At 42.9% G+C, this 15,208-nt stretch overlaps 1 protein-coding gene across 1 annotated transcript in view; it reads left to right on the plus strand.

The window, feature by feature from the left end:
* The first annotated feature begins 7,499 nt into the window (after positions 1 to 7,499).
* Positions 7,500 to 15,208, plus strand: part of PREX1 (phosphatidylinositol-3,4,5-trisphosphate dependent Rac exchange factor 1) — a 114,388-nt gene continuing 106,679 nt past the window's right edge. The window contains exon 1 of the mRNA XM_063172680.1: positions 7,500 to 7,658. Within this exon, the coding sequence (XP_063028750.1) occupies positions 7,500 to 7,658 (159 nt within the window). The remainder of the gene's footprint in view (positions 7,659 to 15,208) is intronic.

Here is a 15,208-nt window from a genome sequence, read left to right on the forward strand (position 1 = left end):
TGGCCTTCTTTCCAAAACCACTATTTTGTTGCTCTAGTTTCCCTTTGTCTCTGTACTTCATCACTTGAGTCCCAGCCACCATTTTATGGAAAGTTACAAAAAGTAAAGGTGCAAAAACTGAGTTGCAAGATGTTGAACTGACACAGAGGAAAGAACCTGTTAGCTGTCCTGGTCTGGTGTTCTAAGGCAGCATGTTCAATTTGAAACAGAAATGGTTCTGTAATTTCTTCAGCCAGTAGAACAGAAAAACAATTTCCATATCATCATCCCAATGAAATGTGGAGACTCAGACTGGCTTACCCACCCCTTTCCAGCCTTTAGCAAGAAGGCATTGTCAGTGACTGCAGCTGGCGTGTTTGTGTGAGCACTCACACAAGCGTGCTTTGCTGCCCTGGTGCATACCAGACAGAAATCCAGCCAAAGCCCACACTTCACACACAAACCACTGCCTTCTACTCCTCTAGAGGAGCACAGGACACATGGGACCCTGTGGGGGCTTTGATGCTGGAGTGATGACAATACAGGCCTAGTGCAAGCCATGTCCAGAGCATCAGCCACTCCAAGAGAAGGCTTTGTCTGCCTTCTAAAGAGCTCTTCTCTCTCCTTGTGCTGGAGAGAAAGCAAGCATAAAAGACATTTTGCCGTCTTCCCCAGGGACTGACAGAGCTCAGGGCTACTGTCAGACGTCTCCAAAACTCCCAGAAAAGTCTGAATTGTGGCGGTCCATTTGAGCACTTGGGATTATTGATGTAATAAAACATCATGGAGGTCAGCAATGGATGTAAAGCTGTAAAAGTGTCTGTGCAATGCAGTGCAAAGCATCCTGAGAACGGGAAAGAACCTTCTGCTTAACTCTGTACACTTTATACTCACCTCACACCAGGGTGTCCCTATGAGCAATAAAAGCCAAACATTGTGCAGGCCAGAGACAGATACCTATGACTTTGGTAAGTAACTTTTGTTTAAACAAAGCATTCTCTATCAAATTATCTTTCCTTTTTTTCCTGAAAAGCGATCTCAGCATAGCATTGAGCCTACAGTTCCATCTTCCGTAGCAAAGCATACGAGCGTCCTCCTAACTGTGTTGCTAATGTCTTTCTGTTAAGACTTGTACAGCATTTACGGTGTAATTCAAATGAAAATGTTCTGTGATTAATGAGTGACACTGTTAGTTTAACGGCATTTTTATTGCTGCACTTTTAGTGTTTCTGCAGAAAGATCAACCAAGGAAAAAGAAAGAAGCCTGTTTTGAAAATATCAATAGTACAAAAAAGTCTGATTCCCCTTCCCTAGAGGGACTGCTGTAGTTCTGTTAGAGCTGGTGATGATTTCCTAGAACATCTTTCTCCCCTACACTGTGAGCTCACAGCCCATGGCAGTTCCACAAGGTCTAACGAGTGGTTATAATTCCAAGGACTGCATCCAGTGTTGATGCTGTAGTTATGCAAGGCTGTAGTTTCAAAAATGGCTTTAAACTGATCTGTAGATGAGTTACTGCCAAAGGAGGCAATCCCATCCTTCTCCCATCCGTGCCCTTACCACACAACTGAACACCTCCTCTCATGCCTGCAGTAACTCTTGACAAGCACACTGAGCTTGTCAGGGAGCAAATCTGATTCAAAAAAGGACCTTTTGTTTGTTTGCCTTCCAGTTAATTTGAGCTGGATCAGCTGATCAGTTCCTGATCCTGTTCACCACAGTGTCACAAAGGAAGTGGTGAAAACATGCAACAATGTCAAAAGGGAAAAAAGGGTAGCTCACACTTCAGTTAAGTTCAACAATAAAAACACAGTCCAAGCTACACCAATGACTAAATGTTTCCAGGTTACATGAATTCAGCCTTATAGATACAAAATGTGTCCACTACAATAACCATGGAGAGAGTTTTATACTGGATACAAGATGCACAGGGAGCCTATAAATGGCAAAATTATGTATGATGACCAAGCTCTCTGTTTTGTGCTGTTGTGATATGAAACTGGCTCCACCCATCCTTAGCAAAGATCTTTAGTTCATCAAATGCAGACGTCCATCACTCTTAGTATTTAGTGGAGAAGAATTCACATATCATCTCAGAAATGCATGTGAGTTTACTCACATACTCCAGTATTTAAAAAACCTGACCAAAATTGCAGGTGCAGACAGTAAATCCCAGACACCTCTGCACACTGCATTTGGAACACCAAGTGTCAAAGATGCAGGAGATGCAGCAGCACGTTCTGTGATGTTTGCTCCTCTTCCTCACGCAGCACACGGAGTGGGCCCCAGCCCAGTCAGTCCCTCAGGCATGGTCTGATCTTAAGCTGAGAACAATTCACCAATACCCCTTCAGCTGGCAACAGGATGCCGAGCCAGTGCCAATCCCTTGCTCCAAAATCATGCTCTATACCGTCAACACCACTGAGGTGCATCAGGCAAAGCAAAGACTAGAACTGGAGAAGAGTGGATAGATGCCATGTATTCCAGGTCTATATATGTGCCATAAAACATTTTCCTATGATCTTCAGCTTTCTGTTCCATGCAGAAGATTCTTTCCAGCTTTAGTTGTGAAAACACCACGAGTTTTGAACTGGCCACAGAATTCCAGCCTCCACCTCCTCATTACAATTTCTATACCTCGGTTGTGCTGACACAGAGGTAGGTGGCTTTTCCTGTTCAATGCACTGGCAGAGGAAATAATGCAAATGCAGTCAGGAAGAAGCAATTTATAACAAAAACAAAAACAAGCACTGTTGTTCATGTTATTTTTACTTCATGTACTTACAGAGAACAAAATACAGAGAGTGAACCTTTGCTTGATTGTATCAACGCAGGGCAAATACTTATTTGCATACAATCTGCAAATCTTCCAGCAGCCTTTTTTAGTACTCTCCCAAAAGAAAAAAAATTGTAAGAATTTGTTAATTTGTTAGAAAAAAGTGAAAGAAGTTGCAAACTTGTAAATGGTCTCATATGGGGAAAAATCACTTGGAACAACCCTAGTTTAATTGACTATTTAATAAAAATCTGACAAACTTCCATTTTACAATAGAAAAAAAAAGAATTTGAAAAATTTTTAAAAATCATCCTATGTCAAGCATATTGAAGTTTGATATATCTTCTTTTCTTTAGATAAATATACCTGAGCCCGTTGTCAAGGCTGTGCTTCTCCATTGTTGGCTTTAGAGGGTAAAGATCAGATCATATAGCATTATGTCAGGAGTAATAGAAACACTTTCTGCACCTGACTTAAAAACAAAACTACTTAAAGCTACTCTGAATTGAGAAGGACCATTTGATTAATTAAACCAAAAATCTTCTCTCAGTTCAAGAGCTCAGTGAGAACCCTTAATTACATAATCAAAAATTATGTCAGGAAAGAACATAATGAAAACCTAATTATGCACTTTTTAGTATGTGATTAGTTTTAAGTAGGTGGGTATGATTGAGGAAGAGCAAAAGAGAAGAAATATGATTAAAGAAGTGAATCAGACAGTGGAAAGAAAAGAAGTATCAGAGGAGTGAGTAATAGCAAATACAGCCTTCACCCAGAGTGTCTTCCAAAATTGAATGTTTTGACTTGCATACAGAATGTATGAAATAACACACTCTTCTTCTCCAATTATATGTGTTTAGGATTTGACACAAATCTGAAACCTATGAAAAGGAAATAAGCTGAATTTCCAATTAATTAGTGAGTTCAGTACCAGGAATATTTTCAAAAAGTTTTGTCCATCTCCCTGGAGCTCATGGGAAGGCTGCAACTCTCCCTTCTCATGGTGTTGTCCCTCTGCCAAGTGAGACGCTGATGTAATATTTTACAAAAGCTTGTGTGCAGGTGCCATGATACAGTTTATAGTATCTCCCTCTTCTCAAATCCAGAATCCTTTATGGCATGAAGTGGTGTTAACCTTCAGTTTTCTCTAGGATATTAGGGTTATCAAGTAAGTGGGGACACCAAGGAGAAGCACAACCTCAGTCACTGCTGTCTCATCCCGCTCACAGGTGGCCTAACAACCCCACAGGTAAAATCTGAGTCTGCCTGAAAACTCGTGTGACATTGTGGGGGCCCCTTCCAGTGGGCTCTGTTTTGCACATGCCCACAGTACTCTTGGGCAGCCACTTCAGGCCATGCATCTCAGTTTCCCTGTTTTCAAATGGACGTTATGCTTATGTCCTTCTACCACACACTATATGTCTAATTAAGTGCTTTCAGAGTTTAACTGAATGTGTGTATTATATTTTCTTCTAATCACAGAGAATTCCATCCACCCTTCCTAGCAATTCTTTTTCTTTGTTCATCATGTTCCCTCTAAGCCTCTATTTGTTCCAAGTCACTCTGCTGTCAAGTTACCTGAGCATCTTTATCTTAAACCTATTTTTAGGCTGATGTTAAAAAGAGAAATGCAAATGCTCCACTGGCAGTCTAGGTTCCTGAAGAATCGGAAGCTAAGAAATTATTTTTGCAAAGCTCACTGCAAACTACCTCCATATATCTTGCTTGAAGATTAATAATTTGTAGAAATCAAAGGGATTAGTTCTTCGCTAGAATAAATCAGCAGTGGCTTTAGCAAAATCAGTTATCTGCAATGAATTATATAGGTACAAGTGAAAGTTGGTTAATGTCTGCTGCACACAGGCCAGAACCTGATTTTAACCAGACACATGGAAATCTCTATTAACTACATTATTTTGACTGAAGTTTCTAGAATTACTCTGTATATTTACAGATGCAAAGTTGGAATTTAAATTAGCTGCTGACATTCAATAAAAAGGAGTTGGGGTTTATTCTCTGTTCAGCAGCAGCATTTCCATGCAAACACCTTGTGTGTCAAAGGAGGATTCAATAGGAAATGTGCTCATTTAATATGCTAATTACATATTCTCTGTCTTTAAAATAAAAGTCTGCATTAGCAACTAATAGAATCTTCATTCAAAAGTAAGGATTACGTGCATGTCTGCAATAATTTGGACTTTGCCAAAATGAATTTTCCTACAGCCAAAAGAAAGCACTTTATAAAAAAGAGTGAAAAATCTTCCTTTAATTTTAATTTCCAGTCACAAGTAACATCCTTGTTAAAATCCTTATGCAGTAATGCTTTCAATACTGCCACTAAAGCTAGAGGAGTGTTTTGAAGCAATGTAGCTTGTACACCATGGTGACAAAAAGGCAATTGTCCTCCAGCGGTGGAGGCATCGCATCGGTAAACATTCTACTTAGGCTGTGATAGGCTCCTGTCTCAGCACTTGCTATGGAAATGAAATTCTTATTGGATTTTTGAGGAAAACGCTGGAGACAGAGATAGCAAATTAACAGCTTTAAAACTAACAACTTTCTCACTCAGCCACAGGGTGGGGGCGTAGCTTTGGTGATGGTGTTTTTCCTAACAGGGTGTATTGTTATTTAATTAGGATATTTTTAAAGAAAGTCTTGCCACCTGCCTCTTGCCCCAAACAGAAAAAAACCCAAAACCATTCGATGATTTTAAACAAGGGACAAACTGGATACAAAATAAGTAAATAAATGGAAGTGACTTTCAGAAGAAAATGAAAGGTTAAATGTAAAGAACTTGAAAGAAACCCAGTGAATTTAGAGTCTAATCTGACCTTCTAGAGATTCTGGTTCGCTGTCCATGTCCCAGACGCGCTCTGCAGGGCTCTCCGCAGCCCAGGGCGCTCCTCGGCGCAGCTGAGACCCGCACAGAGCCCAGAGTCACCCCGGCCGCTCCGTCCCCTCGGTGCTTTTCCCTGGGACCCGACACCCAGGCCGACAAGGCCGTTCTCACATCTTCTTTCCCCTTTTGAACCATGGTGTTTCAGCCTGACTCGGAGTGAGGGGAACGCTTGTCGCTGATGAGGATGCAGAAAGTGCTACCGCAGGGCATCACGAGAGCCATGGTAACCGCACACCTTGACCCAAGACTACCTCATTAGGAGACATGGGGAAATAAAATATTGACATTTAATAAAGACAATTTCCACACCTAGGGCTGAAAGCATTTGAGATATTTTCTTTACACTGCAGACCTGCAGCCTGCTGTAACTGTGTCTTGACCCAAGAGCTGTTTTTTCATTCCATATAATGTGATATCCGTGAAGCCTTGAGATGGTAATTGGGCGTGTTAGACTTATTTCTGAATAGAAACTTAAAAACCAGAAAAAATGATCAGTGAGAAAATAAAAAAGCCCATGTTGAGATAAAAAAAGTTCAAGATATATTTTGGTTTAGCCGGGGGAAGATTACAATTATTACATTTGTTACATTTTGTTTTCCTAAGTTTACTTTTTAAGGTAGTATATCCAATAAGTGTCTCTATTATTATGCCTCTTAGGAGTTCACACAATTAACATTTTTAAATCTTCCTCTTGAAACCATTTTCCCTAATTAAAAAAAAAAAAAAAGAAAAAGAAAAGAAAAGAAAAAAAAGTATTTGTAGTCTGCCAAAAGCCTGGCAGTGTACTTCATTCCAGTGATGGAATGAAGATATTAGGGAGAATCTCCACCATTATGAACCTAGCCTTCTGGGAATGGGAGGAGTAGTGCTGAATTGCAGCCCTCAGCCTGGTTTTGTGTGCAGTTTACCCTGTTCATCTCTGCCCTTATGCTGGACACTCACTTTGCACAAGCAGTTGTAAATAACTTAAAACCTCTGCATTTTGGATTTACAGCGATGAAACTTGCTTTTGTATTTATTCTTTGTTGGCATGGAAGTCTGTGATTCCTTATTTCTGCCCGGTTGTGTCCATTGTGCTGTGTGCGTTCCTGTGTGACAACGTCGGTGTCTGTGTGACCCCAGCTTAGCGGCGGGCCGGGTCGGGCCTGTAGGGCTGGGGGCAAGCCCCTGCTCGTGCGGGAAGCTGCGGTGTGTTCACCGCGCTGTGCTGTGTTCGTGTGCCGTGGGGTGAGCCCCGTGTCCGGCCGCGCGGTGTGACCGCACTGTGAGGGCTGTGTGACCGCGCTGTGTGACCGCACTGTGAGGGCTGTGTGACCGCGCTGTGCGGGCTGTGCAGCAAGTCCACACACTGTGAAATGCGGGGGAGCAGAGGGCGAGGTGTGCGGGGTCTGCAGCGCACGGGGGTGAGGGAGTGCGTGTGGGAGGAGATGGGGGAGTGCGGATGAGAGGCGATGCGTGAGAGGGGCTGCGTGCGAGGAGGACACGCGGCTGTGCGTATGCTGGACGTGAAGCCGAGGACAGGCGACTACGAGGGTGAGCGGGACGAGGAGATGACAAAGCCGTATTGCCCTCGCTCTCGCCCCGCCCCGCTGCTCTCCGCCGGCCCCCGGGGCCGGGCTCCGCCGCCTGCGCCCGCCCCGTCCCTCCTTCCCCCCCCCGCCACCGGGACTTCCCTTCGCGCTCTATTCAGCGGTGTCGCGCCGCTAGCCCGGCATGTCCCGCAGCCGGGCTTCGCCCAGCGCCCGGCTCCTGTAACGCCTCGGCCCGCGGGCGAGGCAGGGCCGAGGGGGCCATGGGGGGCTCCTGAGGGAGCGGGGAGCGGAGCGCCCGGCCCGCGCCGCCACCATGGAGCCACCGCCGCCCCCGCCCGGCGCCCCCAGCGCCGCCGAGCCCGCCGGCTGCCCCAAGGACACCGACCGCCAGCTGCGCCTCCGCCTCTGCGTCCTCAACGAGATCCTCAGCACCGAGCGCGACTACGTGGGGACCCTCCGCTTCCTGCAGTCGGTGAGTGGCACCGCGGGGCTGGGGAGCGCCCTCGGGGGCACGGCGGGGCCGGGCGGGCGGCCGGAGCGGCTCCTCCCGGCGGCTCCTCCCTGCGAGGGGGCTTCGAGGGCGGCGGGGCGCAGGTTGTGGAAGTGCCCGCGGCCGGGTCCGCTCCGCCGAGAGGGAGTGTGTGCGGAGAGGCCCGGGGCCGGGCCGGGGCCGGCAGAGCCGCGGTTCTCTCGCCCCCGGCGCGGAGCGCGGGCAGCGCCGGCCCCTCAGCGCTCCCGGCCCCGCGGGGCGGCAGGAACCGATCCAGGAGTGGCTCTGCTCTCAGAATGCCTCGTCCCTTTGCTTGTTGTTGCTGTTCAGAAGTTGCTTTTACACTCACCTGGAAAATCTACTCTTACTGTCAGTTGTTTATAAATAAATATTGTACATGTATCTTTGTTAAATGGTAAACATAAATTTGTGATTGTGCCGGGTGTGTCTGTGCATGTGGAAGCAATTATACCTGCCTCTGAAATTATTCACGGGCTAGTTCAGAAGAAAAAAATCCATCTGGATATTTCCATTTTCTTATGTAGGTTCTAAATGTGGAATTCATCTGTGTACCACCACACTCCTGCAAATAACTAGAAAAGCATGTAGTAAAAGTTACTAGATAACAGATAGATATAGATATAAAAGAAAAACTAGTGATCACACAGTGATCAAGAATCAAAGCAAAGGAAGTCTCTGCAGAGATTTCTAAAAGATTGTTTCTTAAAGGGCAGACATTATTTCTGGTGTTTTTCTAGATAAAGACTAAACTCTGGTTTCATCTAAAAGCACTTAGACCCTGGTCCCCTTTTGACCTGTCCTTCTGGCAAGATTTTTGTTTGTTTGTTTTTTAAAATTAGTTTGTCTTCAGTGTTTTTCAGATTCACCAAAGTGGAAAACTGTCTAACATAAAAGATAAATTACAAGGATGTGGTTGCTTTATGAACTAGTCTCTACTTGAACCCTCCTCTTCTCTCTCCAGTAATTGAACTCCGAGCCTTTAATTTGAGTTTTCCAACTGAAGTGCCAGTAGGCTTCATTTAGAACTGTGGTTCTGTCTCAGTGTAAGGAGGTTTTCTTCTAGGATGTAGAAGAGCCTCACCCTACAGACGAAACAAAACAAAACCAAAATCCCTCAGAAAACTCCTCTGTCCTAAGTACTGAATTTGAGATTTTGTTAGCTGCAGGCTAGAATGTAGATTCAAGCTACATATATTTTTAATTCCAGTTCTTACAGCTAAATGTATTCATAGTGTTAGCTAAATGGGTTTTTCATGTATTAAAAAAACAAAGCAGGTCTTTTATTTATTTGTATTTGTTAACTTGGCAGTTTTCATTAGAGCAGTAGTGAGTAATACGCCCTAGGTAATGGCAGGAGAAGATCCTGATGGAGCGCACTCGCTGGCTCTTGGCTGGCGCTGCTGGCAGTTAGAGCCCTTCTGAGGCACTTTGCCACCAGGTGTAGAGTGGCTATAGTATTATCTTGTGTTGCTTCTGGAAGTGCAGCTTTACCCCCCTACGGAATTTGTGTTTCAGTAATTATGTTTGAATAAAGCTCCAAGGGTTAGGATCTTCTTCATCTCTGGGCCTTAGTTTAGAGCAGCATTCATACACAGGCTTAACTTCATGCACATGTCAAATATTCATGTGCTGTCCTAAATAATGTCAGTTTCCTCAGTCATTGACCTACATCTTATGGACTGAATCTCTGTACAACTGCTTTCTTATAGCTGAATGTTGTTAGCCCCAAGGAAAGGAGAATGAGGATCTACTGCAGCATGTGAGGGTAAAAGGAGCAGTAGCGGGATGAAATTTTTAAAAATAAAATTTGGAGTGTGAAATATTTTCTGCATAAATTTTGTGGATGGCCATAACTTAATCCTTCTAACAAGACAGCCCACAAGAAAGAATTCTTCCCCACCTCCCACATTGGACAGCCAACACAACGTGCAAGGATAACATCATCTATATAATCACTGGGATTAGATGCAAAAGTTTTGCTTTAGGATACTGATGAAAGTACTCCTGTAGCCCTGGGACTGTATTCTCAGCTGTGCTTGGCCTCACAAGAGGCCACCCAGCTCGTGTTTGTTGGCTCTCCTGAGTGTGCTGGCACTCCTGCTCAGAAGCCACCCCTCCTGCCCCTGGATCGCTGTTTCCCCAGCTCGTGTTCTGTGGGCAGCACCTACCCAGTGCAAAATAAACGTACACTCTTATCCTGCCTGGGGTGATGTACCAGGTTAACACTCCAGTGTCACTGGCAAGGTCAGTTGTTTTGTCCTTAGTGTGAATTGTGCTGAAATGGTTTGTACTCCATATGATCCAAGTGTAATTTTGGCTGCCCTGAAAGACTGCTGTTTTGTGCAGAACTGCAGTACCCTAATCTTCTGGAAACTTGTTCCTGTCAAAAAGGAGATGAGACAGATGTGGGGTATGGGTTCCTTTGCCTAAGAAACGTCAATAGCTTGGGTTAAATAAAGGAAGGCTGAAGCTCATATCTTTTATTATCATAATGAATTTCCCCAAGTAGGCTGGGACAGCTGTGCTTGTATGAGGGAATCTGTGCTCTTGGTTAAATATTTGCTATTGAAGCCCTAGTCCTCATTAAGTGTTCTCAATAAACAATGTTTTAAAAAGCAAATAGCTAAATTCTATGGGTTTATTCACAGCACTGAAGATGCTTGCTAGCAGCAGCTTCCTGTGTTCCCTGGTAATGTACAAGAATCTCTTAAGTATTTAGAATCTTGTAAGTATTTAATGCTATGGGTTTGCAAATGAATCAAAATAACCTCAGTTCACTTATAGTATTTTAATCTGTTTTAGGAGATGAATATATGATCATGTTTAAGGAAAGATTTCCTTTTTCTTTTCTTTTTCTATGTTCAGAAATGTTTTCCCACTAAGGTGCAGGGGAAAATAGGTTCATTATTAACATAAGGACTCAACCCTTATTTGCTTTACCTAAAAGATTGTGGTCCATATTTTGCTTTCATAAATTAATAAAGTGAGTATGTAAAATTTAATATAAAGCATAATTAAAGTTATAATTAAATAATTAGAGTGATAGAACATGGACTTCTAACTCTCTTCTACCAGCTCAGAGCTGATGACCTGAAGTTACTGATTTAGTTACGAATATACGCACACGATATGGTGTCCTGTTTTATTTGCCAATTTGTTAAGCAGGGATGGTATTATTGCTAATTATGGAATTATTCTTGAAGAAGTGCTGTGTAACTCAGGAGTACTAATAGACAATACTGCAGTTATGCAGCTGTGTTACTGGCTGTACTAGTACATTACACAGACAAACTTTTTAAGCAGCAGGGAGAACTGCATGGCGCAGATGGAAATATATTGCTGCTAACATCATTAAAGAACTACTGATACTCCACAGAAGAAGCAAAGTGGAAAATTGTTAGAACCTAATGGAACTTCAGTAAAAGTTTAAGGAGTAAGATAAACTTCAAAGGCATAAAGACAGATAATTCTGTTCTAAGTCTCTGGTGTGATCATAAACCATAAGGATTTTCAGTCTCCAAGCTTTAAGATTCAATTAATCCTTTGGCCTCTTTTAACTCTGTAACATCTACAGAAAGTTTATCTTGTCCTATGTAATTTTGTAAATACCTTTTTTTTTTTTTGAATGGCAGCAGGTGATAATTTAGTTTGAGTGACCTGCTGGATAAATGCCAGCATCTGTCTGGTGGCATGCAGTCTTGTGCAGGAATGTGGGGCTGCCAGCGCACTGCTGGAGGTGCAGTGTCTGCAGGCTGCAGCCCTCAGGCTTTGCCAGGCTCTAGGTGCCTGTTCCTGGAGTGTCACTTGGTACAGAGAAGTCATGCACAGTTTGTTGGGGAAAGAAAGGTTGTGGTGTGTTTGACTGTTGCATGGTCATTCCACAGAAACCCAGTCAAATCTGACACTAATATTTCAGTAATTAAAGACCAGCTCTCAAGTAAGGAGACACAGGAGCCTGAGCGATTTCAGACATACTTGTCAACCATCATTCTAAAAACAGATGAAATGGTGAATACACAGCAGTTGGTGGTCAGGTTTTTAAAAGGTTTTTTTTACCATTTTGTAGATATAATAATGAATTACATGTGGAAGTGTTGGAGCAGTAGTTATCCAGTACGCTGGGTTGCAGTGGTAGGTATTTTGTTGCATCACTTTTTTCCCTCACATTCATTTATCTCATCGAACATTCAGCTCAAACCTGCACATGCAGCTCCCACAGCTTAGCTAATTGCAAATATATGAAGTCAAATTGTTCTCTACATTGTATATATATGTCTCTTTCACCTTTCCAGAGACAAACCACCAACTTGCTAATTTTAATGTCAGAATGACAGGATGTACTTTTAGCTTGAGCAATTGCTGCTTGTTCTGTGCAGGCATGAAAACAGTAGGAAAGGTGAATTGTTACCAGATAGGTATCAAATTGGATAAGTAATTGTACCAATACTATTTTTAGATTTTAGTGTCATGCATTCCTTTATTTTTGTATGAAAACTAGAGGTCCTCTTCAATCCTTTTAATTCCGTAAATGTTACATTAGGACATGTGCCATCAGATAAATTAGCCCACATCCTACAGACTCAAAATATTTGTGTTTTGCTCCTCTTTCTTGCTTGCCTTGTAGGTGTAATTGATCTGTCTCTGGGTTTTGCACTCCACCCATCTTGAAACACGATAAGCATCACAGGCTTTGTTTGGTCTTCCCCCCCCCCCCCCCCTTTCTATTTCACAATCTTGTTTGCATCCAAGATAAGGCTCTGGTGCTCTAATAGAGTACCAAACAGACCATTTGTCTCAGCTGTGAGCTGTGGTTTCCTGTCCTACCCTGTTCTCTGCCTGTTCACCCTCGGTAGATAGAGATAAACACTGATTCTGGAAGGCGAACCATATGGTTTGGGTAATGGTGCTTCTTTATTAGGAGACAGCTAAAAGAGCATTCTTGGGAGAGGAAGGAGATGGGAAAGGAAATTGCTTGGAAGTGATCTAAATTACCTTTGCTGATCTGTTATTTTGGGTCAGTTGGTCACCTACAGCCAATTGTTAGAACTGCAAAAGATGTTCTGTTTAGTTTGAAAGTTACCAAGCTTTTTTTTTTTTTTTTTTTTTTTTTAAGTCTGGTTCCTGATGTATGCAAATTGAGGAAGATCACGGACGGATTTAATTTTAAATGACATATTTGTAGTCCTTCTGGTTGTAAAGCACGAATTGAAGATAAAACATTAGCAAAACAAAAATGCTTCTGAGTGTTTGGGGGCTTTTGTTTTGACACTTGAATTTGAGGCTGGCAATTCTGCTAGTAGAGTTCTCTATTTAGACCAAGTGTAGTGCAAAATCAGCAGCTAAAGGCTGAAATGCAAATAGATTAAAAGGTTCTTTTGCTCCAGATACAAAGAAAGAAAGTGAAGAAAACAATCTGGATGTAGAAAGATGGAGCAAAAGTGAGACACTGAAAAGCAAAACTAAGCAAAGAGAGAGCTCTGAAAATATTTATTCATCTGAGCTTGTGGTGTAGAGAGCCGTTTACAGCCATGGGTCTAAGATCAGGGCTGGAGGATCCAGAATACCCAGGTTCTCTCCTGCTCTGAGCTGTATGAGCTTAGTGTGTTGCTTTGAATGTAGTGTGCTGAGCCCATGCCTTTTGCAGTGAGGCTTTACAAATCAGTTACATAGAAGTTCAGCAGGTTTTTATGTGAAAGAAGGTGTTTATTCTTTTTGCACTCTCACAGAATTTCCATGGTGAGAAAATTTCAATAAATCCCCTGTGTAGTTTTACCAGTTTTCTGCCATACAGGTGAGAAACTAATTTCTGTCTGCTTCCCTTAACTCATTCCAGCTTGGTGTGCATCTGACCCTTTTTACCCTTTATCTCAGAATTACTTCGGTCTTGTTACATCCTTTGGAATGAGGTGTCTGACCTCTTTCTGGCTCTGCATGTCTCCCTCCTCTTGGTTGCTGTGCTGTGATCAATCAGCCTTTTTGCAGTTTGTCCCTCCCTCTCATTTCAGGCATGCCAGTTGCTGTTTGAACATGTGCCATGATCTCTGAAGGAGGAGGGAGTGCTTGGCTGCCCTGGGCTTTCCCAGAGCCACGCTGGTGCCTCTGCAGCAAACCTCTCCTGCCATAGCACTGTGGGAGCTGAGGGAAGGGAGGGACAAAGGCTCTGGGCTCTGGTAGAAAGGGCATGGAGGTCAAAAAGTGAGCCAAGCATCGCAGAGAGCAGAGTATTGCAGTTCCTCCATGCATAGCTGGATGCATGTTTGATTTTACAGCATTTTCAGCTGCTATTTGCAGGAAGCGGACTGATACCCATTATGGGAAACTTGTTTGTCCCTAAATATAGGAAGCAAAAAAGTTTAAAAGCTTTGATAATTTTCTACTCCCTAGGTCACACAGTATTTCTGCCATAGGCAGAAGTACTGGTTTGCAAGGAGGAGAAATGTAATTCTTCAATTTTACATTGTTATCATGGAATTATGAAAAGTAGCCTTGGAGAGAATCTACACAAACCATCCCATCATGTTCTGATATGGAAAGATATTAATTTCTGATGGTTTATCCTGGTGTTTAGATGTTGTTAGTATTAAAGATGTTTTCTTAATCACTAACATAATGTCTAATCTTTTTAGTGCTCTTTTTTTTTTTGTGTCAATCCCTTAAATATTTCAAGAATGTTTTCACATTTTGCTTCAGATTATGGTAAATTGTCAAATTGTTTCATTTTCTTTCTCAAAAACTATTTAATTTTACTTCTGATAATTCCTGTGCTGTTATCTGGATTCTCTGATCTGTTTGTGTCCTGAACTCTAGTGCCCAAAACACCAGGTGCAAGGCACTCCCAAGGCTTTAGCAGTACCAAGTGAGGCAGTGGATTACTTACAGGTTTTTTACAATATACAGAGTATTATTGTCACAGGAGAGAAAGGTTTGCCTGAGTTTGTACCTGCATTTGGGAACAACTCATTGCTCATACCAATTACTGGGTGTCAGCATAAAGCATTTATGGGAGCAGTCAGGTATTCAGACTCCTGGGGGGTGCCCTGGAAGTGCAACGCTGAACCCTCCCAAGCGGTAGAGGGTGATGTGTTTGCAGGCTCCCTTTCCCCCTTTCCACATCCTGGCACTTGCAGAGGCACCCGACACAGAGCGTTTCTGAGGCTTGAAGAAGCAGGATCTCCCAAGTGCATTGTCTGCCTTTGGGCACCCAGATGAGTCTGGGACAGATTAAGCTTTCAAGAAATTACTTATTTCTGTTGTCTGCTTATTGTTTGCTTCAGGCTCTTACAAGAAAATATAAAGGGACTGTATGAATTTCTGTCTTCTTTCCAGCTGTAGAATCCTTTTCTAATTTTGTTTCCCCAATGGATTTCCAGCCTGCAATGGTAAAGGCCTTGCACATTTGTAGTGTGGTTTAGAATGTAAATTATGGTGTATCTTTTGGTTTTGATGATGCTTGAAATTCCTGTGCAAATGGCAGCCTGTGCTGGTTACAAAGACTTCTTGTGGAGCAATGC

The sequence above is a fragment of the Melospiza melodia genome, chromosome 19, assembly GCF_035770615.1.
Source record: "Melospiza melodia melodia isolate bMelMel2 chromosome 19, bMelMel2.pri, whole genome shotgun sequence".
NCBI lineage: Eukaryota > Metazoa > Chordata > Aves > Passeriformes > Passerellidae > Melospiza > Melospiza melodia.